The 14,663-nt window shown below is 40.3% G+C and overlaps 1 protein-coding gene across 3 annotated transcripts in view; it reads left to right on the forward strand.

Annotated features, from left to right (window-relative positions):
• Nucleotides 1-14,663, forward strand: part of LOC102297751 (A-kinase anchor protein 7) — a 47,728-nt gene that overhangs the window by 26,304 nt on the left and 6,761 nt on the right. For 2 of the 3 annotated variants that reach the window (XM_042219091.1, XM_042219093.1), the window contains exon 10: nucleotides 11,983-12,018. The exons of the other annotated variant lie outside the window; for it this stretch is intronic. In XM_042219091.1, the coding sequence (XP_042075025.1) occupies nucleotides 11,983-12,018 (36 nt within the window). The remainder of the gene's footprint in view (nucleotides 1-11,982; nucleotides 12,019-14,663) is intronic. 3 annotated transcript variants of the gene reach the window in all.

Genomic DNA, 14,663 nt, shown 5'->3' on the forward strand with positions numbered 1-14,663 from the left:
ATAGAGCAAATATTTACCTGCAAAAATTGAGAAACCATGACAAGCTTTTTTCCCAAACCATTTTTTGTTTAGCATTTGAAAATCACTTATTGCCAACTAACTTGCTGTAAAGATGTTAAAAAGAAGACATTAACAGCTCAGCACCCCCAGTCAGGCTCATTGAGATCCAGGATGTAAATGCCACACTGAATTACTAGTCATTACATCTGAATGACTGCAACCTTCACAATAAGAGAGTGGATATATATAGGAAGCTGATGATAATCTCCTTATGTGTCTTTCCTTGACCCTCATCTTGGGACGTCGGTGTTTAGCCCTGACTATTGTTTTAGTCATAATCCACACTTGAGTCCAGAATTTTTACTTTTTTTTTTATCTGTAATGTATGTTATCCTCTTTATTTCACCACGTCCTAATTCCATTCCAGACCTCATAAATTACACAGATAAACCCAGTAGCAGGCTGCAGCTGCCGGCTGTTCAACAATCATTATTCAAGCTACAGTGACGAGAGGAGGCGGAGCTTGTAGGCACCCGACCCCTCCACACACACACAAACACAGAGCGATGTCCGCCGTCTCCTCATACGCACTGCTCCCTTTTCCACATCCGAAGGCTTGCTCAGTGTCCTCTCACTGAAGCCTGCTCATACGTGCAGCCCTCCTCCTCTGTCCTCATCTAGTTTCACACACATCCACTCTTTATCTTACTCATGCACGCCCCTCCCCTGCTTTGCTCACTTCAAACCAAAATCACTCTTTATTTGTTCTGTCTTTTTGTCTCCTACACATGCACCGTCCAGCTCTCCCATTCTCTTCTCTTTCTCTCTCCTCCCTCTTTCTCTATCTCTCTCCCTCTCTCTGATACACACCCCCCTCCTCCCTGTGTTAGTGCAAAGTAGAGCAAGAGCAAGGAATCACTCGTTCATTTTTTTCCAGCGTCTGCTGTCTTTCTCTGTCTTCTTCGGGCTGCACGGACGGAGAGGGAGGGTTTTTGGGGGTTTTTTTCTTGTTTGGTTGCTTTCATCCTCACTGGGTTTGTCTGCCCTTTGAGAGGGGAGGAGAACAAGTGACAGAGAGGGCAAGACGGGAGGAGAAGCGGGGCTCTCCCTCCATCCGTCAGGCTTAGAACAAGGGGCTGAGGAAAAAGAGGGGTAACAGCAGGGCTAGGGGAACAGGAGGAGAGGGAAGGAGGCGCCATGGGTCAACTGTGCTGCTTCCCTTTCTCCCAAGCCGAGGAGAAAATCAGTAAGTGCCTCCTGCTCCTGTCTCCATGCGTGGGTGTGTGTTGTTGGAGAAACCAATCGGATTGATACTCAGCGGTGCTGCTTTTTTGGAAAAGACTGCATGTGTGCAGTGTAGGAAGATACTGCACATCATATATATGTGTGTGTGCGCAGTGCTTTGTGTCAGCTGAGTGTGTGCACACAGCTACATACATGTCAGTGTGTGACCTACACATGGACAAGGAGTGTCTGTGAGAGAGCAGCACAATGTCACAGCATTTGTGTGCAGATTAGTGTTGTGTATGTTTGAGCGTTTGTAGACGAGTGGTCCTATTTCAGCTGTGTAATTCTGTGTCATCAGTGTGTAATTAATCAGTGGCCGAGCAGAGCCACTGATTAAGCTTCAGATGAAACACTTTGTGAATAGGTTGTGCAAAACGTGTCTGTAGAAAGCTGCTCTGTGGCTTTGCATTAGTGTTTATTTTTTATTGTTTGTTTGGCTGTTTGTTTTCGGTGTTGCTGCTTCTGATAAGCAGGTCCTTAATTTCTTGTGCATGTGCATTATTTTGCACACAAGCCAAACAAAACGGGGCTAAACTGTGACTGCTACTTACTACTCCACCTCTATTATATTACATAGCAGTGGTCTTTCATAAATATAAAGTTATTAAATAAATAAGCAAAGGAGCTTTTTGCTTTTGTGCTTGCCTTTAAGTTTATATTTCTTATTTAATCGTATAAATTATACTCATAATACCTATGAGTATGTTCTTTTATTAACTTTTGCTGCTTTGCTTTAACATAATGGACTAAAGAAGCTAAAGATCCTGTCACACTGACGCACTTTTTCAATAATGCTCCTTGAAGTTATATCTACTCATCCCCCTTCACAGCTGTTCGAAAATATTTCATTACTCTATGGTTTTTATTTGATTGTTTTAAACTCGATGCCCGCTGTTTCACTGAAACTCTCGGTCTGCGGTCAGCGTATCAGCTGGCCGAGCTACAATTTTGGGCATAATTGGCTCCAATGTCATTGCCATATGTGCACGTCTTAAAACTCAGATTCAAGTTGGGCACAAAGAAAGTTTCGACCTTTTAGCAGACAAATACGAAAACGCTCATCTCACAGTCAAGCTCTGCAAGTCACGCTGCGCAGTGAAGGTCAAATATCCGACTGAGGGGAACAATAAGCAAAACGCTTTTCGAGTGGAGGGAGGGGCGGCTCTAAAATAACTTGTAAATGCCTCTTGGGTTATCATTCTGCATTCGTTTAATCGTCATGTGCCATGGATTAGCCAGTTAATGCGTCTTCTGGAAGATGTTTTTTTTGTTTTTCGAGCACCACTGTTATCTAATGCACGGGGTCGTTGCACAATATCTGCGGTCGGTTAAAGGAAAATTCAAATGAATAAATAGTTAAAGTCAGGGGACAAATTTTCCACTAAGTGACAGCGACAAAAAGAGGCTGCTCTTCATCAGCTTACATGAAATTAAATGAGCTCCAGAGGATAATTATGGGAGCAGTTTGTGGTTTGATTGCAGCCTTCCCTCTCATTGTTCTGCAGCAGCTGTATTGTTAGTTAATTTGGGTTTTGCATGAATGTGCAGCGTAGTTTTTGGTGCTGCTGCATGTCATAGGACAAGAATTGCAATTATTACTCTCTTCCTCCAATATTATCAAAACACACACACACAATCTGTTGTGGAGGGTCATAGCATGTCACAACATTTAACGCAACATTAAAGAGTAGTGTTAAAGGTCAATACATCTCTTGTCTTAAACTGAATGCACACATGCTGCCACATATAGATTTGCTCTAGTTAAAGGAGGGTTTCGGTCAGTGTGAGGGTTTCTCTTTTCTCTTCGGTAAAATTGGATTTGCTACTTGTTTGTCTCAGTCCCAGTAATGAAATGAAAGTCGGTAAATTGAAATTGATCTAATGTAGATACTAATAGAAAAGCTAGTCTCTGTGTGAGGCTACGCTTACGTAGAAGGTAGATGATGCCTTCTACGACCTGTCAGTTAGATTAATAATTAAACAGAGATACAAAGTAATAAAATCGTCCACTGATTTATGGTCAGTTAAGGGTATGTTTGTGTGTGCAGGCCTTACATGAGGTCTTGATCGTGCTGATCATGAGGTCATAAAGACAGACTTTGACACCAGCTGAAATGGCTCGTCTGCAGAAAGGGTGTGTGTGGGGTTTTTTTTTTTTGTAAGGGCAGAAATATTAAACTGGGCTGAGTGTGTTCTCCCCTCCTTCTCTCTGTTTTCTCCCCGATGTGTCTCTTTGCTCTTTTCCCCGCTTGCAGCTGCATTGCTATAAACAGTCGAGCCACTGTGCCCTACTTCTGTGTGGAGAGAGAAGGATAGAGAAAAGGAAAGCGCGGCGCAGGGAATGAAAACTAATGAGGGAGAAAGGAGGGATTGGGCTTTAAGAGAAGTGGGAATATTGAGACAAAGACAGAGGCAAGTAGAGGGAGCCAACAAACGTGTGTGTATGTGTGTGTGCGTGTGTGTTCTGTAGGTCAGATGCTACCCCTGTGATGTGGTGACAGTTGCCCCTCGTGAGCGCAACAAGACACATGCGTACTTGTGTTCCTGCTGTGTATCTGTGTGTGAATAAAACACTGACCAACAAGACAGGGTGTCACACGGTGGTGTTGGCTGTCACTGCTGGTGAAACTTAGAAAATTGAAACAGTTGAATTAATTTCTTTATATGACTATAACTTTATGAATAATAGCCATTTTTTTGTCATACTCATTAAAATGCCGTATGAGAGCTAGATGTGTTCTTACGGTTGTTATTTAGTTGAGTATTAATGTAAAAAATGTAATCGAAACCCAATCCTGGACTTGATCAGCAACAATAATCAGGTATGCTGTGGTGTTTAAATGATGCTCGGCTCAAAGTGTTACAAGAAACCATGTTCCACACCATTACACCGCCACCACTATCCTCAGCCGTTGATACAACGTGGGATGGATCTGTTCTTTCACGTTGTTTACACCCAATTCTGACGCCAGTATATAAATGTTACAGCAGAAATTAAGACTCCTCAAATCAGGCAACATATTTCCAATCATCTGTTGTCCAGTTCTGGTGAGCCTGTGTGAGTTATACCCCCAGTTTCCTGTTGTTAATTGACAGGAGTGCCATCCAGTCTGGTCTTCTGTTGCTGTAGCTTATCTGCTTCAACATTCAATGTGTTATGCATTTATGTGTGCTCTTCTATAGCTTGGTCGTAACAGGTGGTTATTTGATTTGCGGCGTTAAAAAACAGATGCAGTTAGGTTGTTTTGCATTGTTTGAAGCTGACAGCTGGTTGCTTGCAAAGTTTCCAGGCTCCAGTTGACTAGTATTGACCCTCGACTACGAAGTCACACATCAGTCAACAGTATCCTGGGCTCTCATTGGTAGTCGCTTTAATCTCTCACCTGATAGTTCAGAAAAATTTATCTCAGGTCCACTCACTCTGTGTTGCCAGTGTTTTTTCACCCATAGTCCACTGAATTCAAGGAATGTCATTCACTTTGTATGATCACTAGTCATCGTTTTCAGTGTGCAAACAGCTTCGCTGTTGCCTCAGCTCAACACAATCTGGCCATTCTCCTCTGACTTCTTGACATCAACAAGCCATTTTCACCCAGACAACCTGCTGCTCATTGGATCCTTTCTGTTTTTCAGAAAATTCTCTATAAACTCTAGAGACTGTTGTGTGGGGAAATATCAGCAGTTTCTAAAATACTCAGAAACTGTTGTGCAGCTGTTGTTGGTGCCAACAACCATGCCGCATTCAAACTTACTTAAACCAGCTTTCTTTCTGACATGGAAAGGACAGGAGCAACACTCATGTCCTTTCAGTGCAGTTAATTTGTACCCATATCTTAGATTCTTTTCTTCTTCTAACAGTCTGGTAAAGGTAAACTTTATTCCTCACACAGCATGCTTGGGACAAGCTATTAACAGTCACACAGCCTCTATATGGATATCTGTTTTAGCTTTTCACCTGCATGATCTGTAACTAAAGAGCAGAAATGACCTTGATCGGCCATCTTTTCCTGTCGCATGGGTTTGCACAACTGTGACGTCACAGAAGTGTTAAATATCCAGCTCTGTGTTTGTATTTGTGAGATGTGCTGATGAAGTCAGCAGGGACCACGTGCGGAAGAGGGGAAGCAAGTCGACAACAAAGAGAAACAGAGAAAGGGAAGAGATGGATACAGCGCTGCTCATTTCACCTCTTTCCTCCCAGCCACTCCTCTGTGCTAAGATTTCTTCTTTTATATCTTTCACAAACTTAAAATATGCTGCAGATTTGGTTTTTGGGAACCAGCCTTCCTCTAACACCATTCAGTGTTTTCCTTATGATAGACACATGAACACGACTTTAGGAATTTGTTGATCTGTGCACGTTTTGGTGTCACCCATGGGTTTGGGGGTTTTATTTGGTTTTGTTTCTAACTTTTCATCATTACATGTCTTGCTTTTTATGTGATCCAAGCCAGATGTCAACTCTAAAGAAGATTGTCAACCGTCTTAAGTTTTTTTTGCATGGTTCACACCAAACAGCCTTTTTATTTTTGTAAAGAAAATCAGTCTGTGTGATTAACTGGATTTTGTGGATTTTATAAAACCCACATTTAAAGTTTCCTCTCCTAAATTGAAGATGTTTTATGTTTGTCTTTGCTCAAACCACATTGGATTAGTAATCAGATCTGAAGTTCTGCTAATGCCAAAGCACTCAAAAACCTTTCTCTGTATTACTAACACTGAAATATTCCCATTCTTTCATGACCTGTAAGTGTGCTTTTATAAGAGTGGACCTGACAGCCCAGGTCACTGAGCAGAAAAGGCCATTTCTGAGTGCTGTCTGCCTTTTCCTCATGTCCTGATACTAAGGAGTGAGTCACATTTGGGTTTAAATTACACCACACATGGCCCAAAGAATGGCCTAGTGGGCCTGGGGACTAAGTTTTTGTTACATGAAGACAACCCACTGTCTCCTTTTTTAAGGTGCAATCAATATGTGATGTTCACTTCTTCAGTGCCTTTTCCCCATCAGTGCTTGATTGTGACAGGATTGCAGCCAGCGTCTGTGTTTGTGCAGACTCTGTTTAAGCTCAATTTGTTTTAGAACCGGACCAGACTGTCTCCAGCTGTTATAAAGATCTCCAGCACACATTAAAGCCAAATTAGATACAGTTCTATGTGTAAGTAATGAAAATAAACCAGTTTACTATCACTGCTTACTGGTGAGGTGTGGAAATGAGCGAACAGACTATGATGTGTTGCTCTGTCACACCAGAGTAAAAGACCGAAACATATCAAATCAAAATGCAGTGGGATTTTTTTTTTTCCCGTGCTTGTTTTCCATTCACACTAAAAGACCGGGCTGTTTGATGCACAGTCAAACTGAGTTCACAGACGCCGCACATGCCCGGCTCTGCAGCTTTAATGTCTGCTTCCAGTTCTGCTTTCTACCCACAGGAATCTTAAAAGATCACGTGCCACTTTTTTTTTTCTTAAGTTAATGAAAGCAACGCTGAAACTGTTATCTTTATTCATTGTCGGTCACATGGCTCAATGAAGGCAGTGCTGGTCTTTTGGGCTAGATATCATTGCTCACTGGATCTGCTGACATTTCTTGCAGCTCATCAGTCGGATTTATATTTTTGGACCAGATAAAAATGGCTCAACACAAGTTGAAGATGGACACTTTGGTTTTGTCGCTGCAGTGTTTACATTTACTTATTCAGTCAAACGTTCACATATTAATCAGCCTTTCTTCCTGCATGTTCATTTAACTGATTTCCTCTCACTGAGTTTGTGATAATTGTCTTTCTAAAAAAAACTACGGTAATTGTTGGAACCACTGCTGCCTAAAATAATTGAAAATGTACTTTGTCCAAGTATTATTGGACTGCTACAGTATTAAAGCTGCCACGTTTTCAAAATGTTTGAAAAAATTGGAACTACAGCGCAAGTTGTTGAAATATTTTCAGTTATAGTCCCACAGAGTAATGCTACCCCACTTTACTAAATCTGTTGTTATTATTGGTGATTATTGGTGCCATCTATGAGTCCGCAGCACTTTGTTTCCGTGTGTAATTGTGCAGTCAGCATGGCTTTGGCTCGCTACCATCCGTGTCCATTTTTAGTTCATTAGCTCAGTTTGCTGAGCGGCGTGGAAATCATGAAGCTTCCCTTTTTTTCAAGTTTATTAAGAGAAACTTGAAATTAACAAAAAAAAATTCTGATCACACTTTATGTATCACCATTGGGTTTTTTTTATCTCATTATTTTGTATTTAGAATGATATGAAAGCAGATTAGTGGGTCCATCCTTGTGTCTCATTTTGTTTGAGCCATTAAAATTGTCTTCACTGCGCTGGTTGAGTTGCACAGATCTGGGCACCAACACCCTGCTGTATCCCATTGCTCTGGCACGGCGAAGAGATGGTCAGAAACGTAATTACTTTCTTGTGTTGCAAGATTCACAAAGTAGTGGAAAATTAAGCCACGTTACAGCTGCAGAATTTTCCTCGGTGATAAAACTTTGAATTTTCTTTTCAAAGCCATTTCTGGCGGGTTTATTGATCTGAATTAATGCAGATAAGCAAATGTTTAATCAGGCGGATTAATACTGCGTCCTGTTTGTTTTGCAGCATGTTTTTAGGGAGCGCATTTGTTTGCTTTTTGAGAGGCTAATAATCTAACCTGGTGCTTAATAATAAACGATCCATGGACAGCTCATCCTCATAAAGTGTATACCAGGATATGGGCTGCTGAGAATCAGCAAATGTGCTGCACTCTGCTGCAGTCAGAATCAAGTATGGAAAACTTTCTGGTATATTTCTCTGCAAACTGTCAGTACTCTGTACCCCAACCCACCCCTCCACCACAGCCTACAAAACCCCGCCGGCCTCTTCTTTTTCAACCTCAACTTTCTCTCTTCGTCTTTGTCCTCGCATGCACAGAGTTCATTTTTTTCCCCCTGCTTTTTCTCATTTCAAACTCCATCCTATTGCGCAGATATTGTTACCCTCTGCTTCCTAAAGTCACGTACTGAAGAAGAAGCTTTTACATTCAGTCTCTTCTACATTATTAGACTACTATGAAATTCTTCTGTTTTCCCAGTTGTTTGCGGATGCTGAGGTCAAAGCACGCACTCATGATACAGCAAGCCTTCCTCTAGGGCCCGAACACGCTCCTCTCCTCCTCCTTTTTATTTACCCATTCCTTTCATCCTCCTTCTGCAGATATGCTGCATTGATGTTCTGCTCAAACCCCTGTGAGAGCTTTCAAAAATGATCAGCTCATTCAAAGTAAAAAGAGTGTATTTATGACAGCAAATTTTTAGATAGTTAGCAAACACAATCCAGTAAATTAGATTCAATTTAATGCGATTATTAAGGATCATTTTAGATACTACAGCTAGTTCCTGTGCACGGTTTTGCATCATCAGTAGCTGCCGTTATCTGGTCCGTTTAATTTCCGGTTTGGGCTCAATAGAATATCCATCCATCCAAGAGGTGATATTTTCAAGTGAAATTGTCCAAGTTTCAACAGAATCCTGCAAATGGTTCTCTTGAAGAAAAGGCTGTTAAAAGCAAGATGAATAAGTAGGGGAGGTTGTGTAAGAGAATTTGCAGTAATGGTGTTTAACGGTCCCTTCAAAGGCCAACATATATTACAGTGGAGTGGTGACTTCGAGCAGACACACACTGCCACTTGACGTTGTACAGACTCAAAGCTGACAGTGTACGGTCAAAATCCTAAACATAGCGTCTGCACACCAAGAACAGCAAGAACCTTTCAACCTTTGCCTCTCGGAGCAACTATGAGACCTGGAAGATATTAGAGAGCGAGACAGCAGGAGCACATCAGAGAGGAACAAAGTTAAAAGAGAACATATCAAGAACACCCAGCAGCTCCGATGCTTTAAACTATATGTTAACATCAGTACATTGACATGCTGTGACTGTGGCAGAGTGACCTTTTTATTTAGAAAACTTAATAGAAAACCTCTTTGAGTTATTGAAAACCACTCCACATGTTAAGATTAGAATTGTGTTTTATTTAATAAGACAATTTCTGTTACTGTTGATTGAATGCATATTCATTTGGCTGAGTTTCTGTGGATCTGAACCAGCAGCAGCAGTAGCAGAATAGTGATTTCATATGTCTTTATGTACCTTGTCACATGTCCTAAACACATTGAGGGAACTAATTACATTTTACACAACTTTTCACATGGACTCTGCAACAGCTATAACAATAAACTTAGTAATAAACATCTTAGATTTTGTTTGTCAATGGTGACAGTGCCAAGCCCATTCTTGTGAATATGTCATCACAGTAATTCTTGAAAGGAGTCTCCATCTATCTGCTAAAGCCAAGGATGAACTGATAAGATTGTGGCTGTAAAAGATCAAGGGTCAGCTTTACTGTAATATCAAAAGGATTTGCAAAACCCTTGTTTGGACCATTATTCGGTAGAGGTGGGAATCACCATACATCCCACAATACGATATTATCACAATACTTAACGCACGATACGATATTATTGCAATTTTTTAAAATATTTTGCGATATTCAGATTCTGTACATAAAGGTAAACTTTATCAATATTCATTTTATCTAATAACAAAGTCTCGCACTCAGTCTTTCTCTCATTTCAGTCAGTTTTAATGTTGACAAACTGAACGGTTTGTATTACAGTCTAGTCCAACTTAACTCAATGCAACCATCTGGTACAATTATAGCTATTCTGCACTATGCAATTTGTGAAAACTATGCAGCCCCTTCAGCAACTGAAGAATTTGAAAGTAAATTAAAACAAAATATAATTTTACATTAAATAAAAAAGTTTTAAACTTAATTAAAATAAAACATGTCTTAAATTAAAATAAGTAAACTGTCATGTTTATTGCTGCCATAAAAAAAGTTAAACACATTTGGACAGTGAAGGAATGTCAGGATTCTTGCTCAGAAAAAGGAGCTGATCAACATGTTCTGAAGTCAGAGCATGTTCCACTCCACAAAAACTTTTTTGTAACAAAATATCGATTTCTGCTGTCCCTGTATCGATACATTATTAGCAAACAAAATATCACGATACTACACAGTATCGGTTTTTTTCCCCCACCCCTATTATTCAGTGACTCAGGGAAAGATAAGAAACTGAATTACTAATAAAATTAGTTTTAAAGTCTACACTGCACCTTGACTGATTACGGGAGGGACACAACTGTAAGGCTGTAATGTAATAATTTTAACAGTAATGCTGTAATTCTAGTTTGGATGGGGATAAAATCAAGTCAAGTCAATAAAGTTACACTAAAAGATGTATTAGTCATGATAGTTCAGATACATTAGCCTGGATCGAAGTAGAAAACCAACGAACCTCTGCCCCTTTGTTTTAGAAACGAGAACAAAAATTACATTAGCGTATGATTAGGGTCACTCCTTGATGATGGGACCTCAGTGCAGAGCACTTGTAACTTTTTTTCTCTACTTTTTTTATCTTTCAGTCTAAGACCAAAAAAAGCTGTTTTAGAGACTTGAAAAAGGCCAAAAAGTGAGGAAGTGGAACGTAAGAAAGAGGCAAAGAAGCCAAATAGGTAAAGACGAACTGGTTTGGGAGAAGATGATACTTAGAGGCTATAGAGAGTTAAACTTGACAACAAAAACAGATGGAAAGTCGGTACAACCTCCTTTTGCTGTTAAAAGTGTGTGTCTGGTTCTCATCACTGTCACCATGACTACACAGCCAGCAAAAAAAAGGTGAAGAGAGGGAGAGCAAGAAGAACAAATGTTTGAATAAAGAGAGAGCGAGGTTAGAGAAGGTAAAAGCAGAGTGGCAGCGAGAGGAGAGGATACGAGGAGGGCTGGCGCTTTGAGGAATTGTGGGAACACTGAGTGTGTGTGTGTGTGTGTGTGTGTGTGAGGGGGAGAGAGAGATAAGTTGAGCGAGTGAGATTCATGTGTCTGTCAGCCTCGTTGCCGTGGAGTCCGTTTATCCGCAGTTTGAAAAGCTTATCTGTTTCTCTGCTAGTGTGTGGGTGAGAAACAGGTACAGAGGATGGCTTTACTGCCATCATAAAGGCCGTCACTTCGACAGGTCAAGATTGAATAGGCAGATAGAAACACGCAGTCACATTAACAGATACAGACACAGAAGAGACCTTTGACAAGCGAGACGAAACCACCTTACGTAAGGTTGGCATCGAAAGCGATATTTTCTGGGTGTTCAATGCAACGGAAGGAGCTCAAGAAGCGTTAAGTCACGGTGTAAGTTAACTCTTATTTCATCGTATCTTGTCCAGTGTTTTATTTTCTGAAGTGCAACCTCAAAATAAAAGCTTCTGGTATGCAACAGATTTCTTTTAAAAGCCACTTTTACAAGAAGAAAACTTGCCCACGGTATTGTGCCCTGCTTTCCTTCTCCATCCTTCTGTCCAACCTAATGCAATATTTTGGTAGTATGACTCAGTGGCTTTGGTTAACAGTTTTGCCTTCACAGTATTTCTGCATCCTTTTTAGGCTTCATGTAGCCCCGGGGTCCAAAACGAATGTTTAAAATCACTGCTGTCTAGCACTGAAAGTATCTCCCCCGTGGTAACACACAAAGAGGCTCTTATAACGGCGCTGTTTGGAGAGTGTGTGCAATCCCTGAGACGCCAGAATATGTCTGCTTTGTTTGTTTGTGCTTACTTAATATTTGATGTTTGTGCTTGTGTTGCAGATTTGGTTCAGGCTCCAGTCCGTGCTAAACGCTCAAGTACGTGTCCTCCTCCCGTCATATGTGTACAATCAGAGTTGGGAGGGTTCATTCAAAGTGTGATCTGCATCTGATTACAAGCTACAACTGCAATGACCCTAAAGCCATCATTTCCCATATACCTCCACAACAATCAAATTCAGGCTGATTAATGGTTTAATTACTTCTTGCCTTGGAATAATCTCCAGTTTATTGATTACAAAAGATGATACCATCTCGTTGCTTTTTTGTATCCAAATCGTCTCTCTGATCATTCTCAGTATTTTTACTAATATTGTTGTAATCCAATCATATACAATCTCATTCCTCTTTATTAAGTTAGCGTAAATGGTGGAAGCAGAAGCAGCCTCTGTCCTATTTAGAGCATCTGGGCAGGAAGTGATTAAGTAGGCTGTCCATTAATCGTGCTGCTGGGTTTTATGTATTTGTTTCAGTTGCATCCCCCTCATTTGAGTAAAATAATTCATCCTGCACTCTAAATCATAATCCTTGTTTACATTTTAGGTTTACCTTTCTTACTTTGATATTTACTTACACATATTTTATTACAGACATTCCTTCTTCATGTGTTTTATTTTAAATCTATATGCAAAAAAAATTACTTAAATTGGGTTGAGACCTTTAGAAACTAGTGGACATGTAATGGGTTCAGCATGTGTACAAACTGCAATTCAACTGTAGAACCAGCCACTGAATGAAAACCTGCCTAATACCAGTGATGTAGGCCTACGAATCATTCTGCAACCAGCTGGTACTTGCTAAGTAGTAATGAAACTTGGAAAAAGTGCAACACAAAGGGGAATTGGAGACTTCACGAAGTAAAAGTTGCACCTTATTGATCTGCTGTTGACCAACACAGTCACAAGGAGGTTTCAGTGCGACTGTCAGCAACCTACAGCAACCACTTGCCAAATAGTCAGGGAACACCCATAGCTACTGGAAGTTGCGCAGACTTGTCGCTAGGCCTGCAGGACTGAGGCCCAAGCCATGTTGGCCTCAATTAATTAAGGCAAATATGCTCCATATAGAACCTTCCCTGTTGAGGAATATCTATTGTAGTCGTCTTGTCCTTTGCAGTAAATTACACAGTTCCCACCGTGATATGATTCTTCTGTTTTAATGAGAGGCGAGGTTTCACCCAGTTTGTTCCGGCTGTAACCGTCACTGACTGGGCTATTTCTCAATTCATAAAATGGTGATTAGACCAAACATACTGAAATATGCCAGCTCTAATGCATTCTTATACAAACCCTCAAATATCCAACGTAAAATTTAACAAAACATCAATAACAAAACACAATTAACGTACAGTTTTCAGCTGTACATGGATGTCTTTGTTGAATGTTTAAAAAAAAATAAAAAATCCAGCCACGCCAACAACATCTTTTACTGTTAATTTGGAGCCAGCACTATATGCAACCTTTATAAATATTAATCATTATTCAACTAAGTTTGAGCCAGCAGTCTCCATTGGGCTCGGGCAATTTAAAGTTGTTCGAAAGCAATGTGCTTTATAAAGCTCCTCATTTTTCCCAGCAAGTCAGTTTCTCTCAAAGCAAAAAATATAATTTTTGAAAAGAATGTTGAAGAAGCACTTTTTAAATGTACACTCATCAATACTGGGTTGAATATTGTACTCAGTCTAAGTGTGCATCTTCCAACAAACCATCCACCATATTTGAATACAGAGTCTGGGAAGGACATCTCCCTTCCAACTATTGGTGTTTTACACATGTGGCTAGAGACCAGTCAAATATGTAGTACTCCAAAGGTGGAGGAGAACATTATGTATGTAGGCTAATGTTAGGCTCAAGTGTCTGATAAACACTTTGAATACCTTCTCATACAATGTGAGAATGTAATCAATCAGCTCCAGTCCAGTAATGTGTTAGGCCATATCAAAGAAAGTTTAATTTATGCTGACAAACAGCAGCTAACAGATGTTAACAACAGCTAAGAGCAACAAAAACTGCTGCGTTTACCCTCAACAATTCTCCTCAGCCTGGCTGCCATCAATGTGAAGTAGGATTCTCTGACTCACTCACCCGTACTGGACTGCTTTCACAAAGGTTTACGGCCTCCTCCAGAGTAAATAAAGGTAGACGTTGTTATGGTTCAAAATATTGGGGATGGAGACAGGAGAAACACCACAATAACAACACTGGTCCGGCCGGGTCAAGTCAAACGATGATTTTAATGGTCACACACGTGGGAGATGGAAACTGTATGCAGACAGCCTCAGATCTCATCACAAAAAACACATCTCCATAGTTTTGTAAAAAATCAGGGTATTAGAACGCCCCTTCATGCGTAATGACAGATCAAAATAGGTTCCAGACATTAGTCACAGTTAATCGTACATCTTGTACATCTTTAATGGGTACAAACAGACATAGAACTTCTCTTTTCTATAACACCTTCCAAACAAGGTAATAAACTTCAAGCCCTCAGGGTCTCTGAGGCTAATTATTGACTCTGGTTATCTGTTACCAAGTAGAGTAAAATATAGTGAGACTCCAAATGAGTTAAGGCCTCAGGTCGGACACATTCCTAGATTATATGTATTATATGTACTGTAAGCATGTTTGCATTAATTAACTACCACTTTAAACTTAGCAAAAAACATAATTGAATAAAAGACCACA

The sequence above is a fragment of the Haplochromis burtoni genome, unplaced genomic scaffold, assembly GCF_018398535.1.
Source record: "Haplochromis burtoni strain Fernald_Lab_line unplaced genomic scaffold, NCSU_Asbu1 Contig_28, whole genome shotgun sequence".
NCBI classification, from domain to species: domain Eukaryota; kingdom Metazoa; phylum Chordata; class Actinopteri; order Cichliformes; family Cichlidae; genus Haplochromis; species Haplochromis burtoni.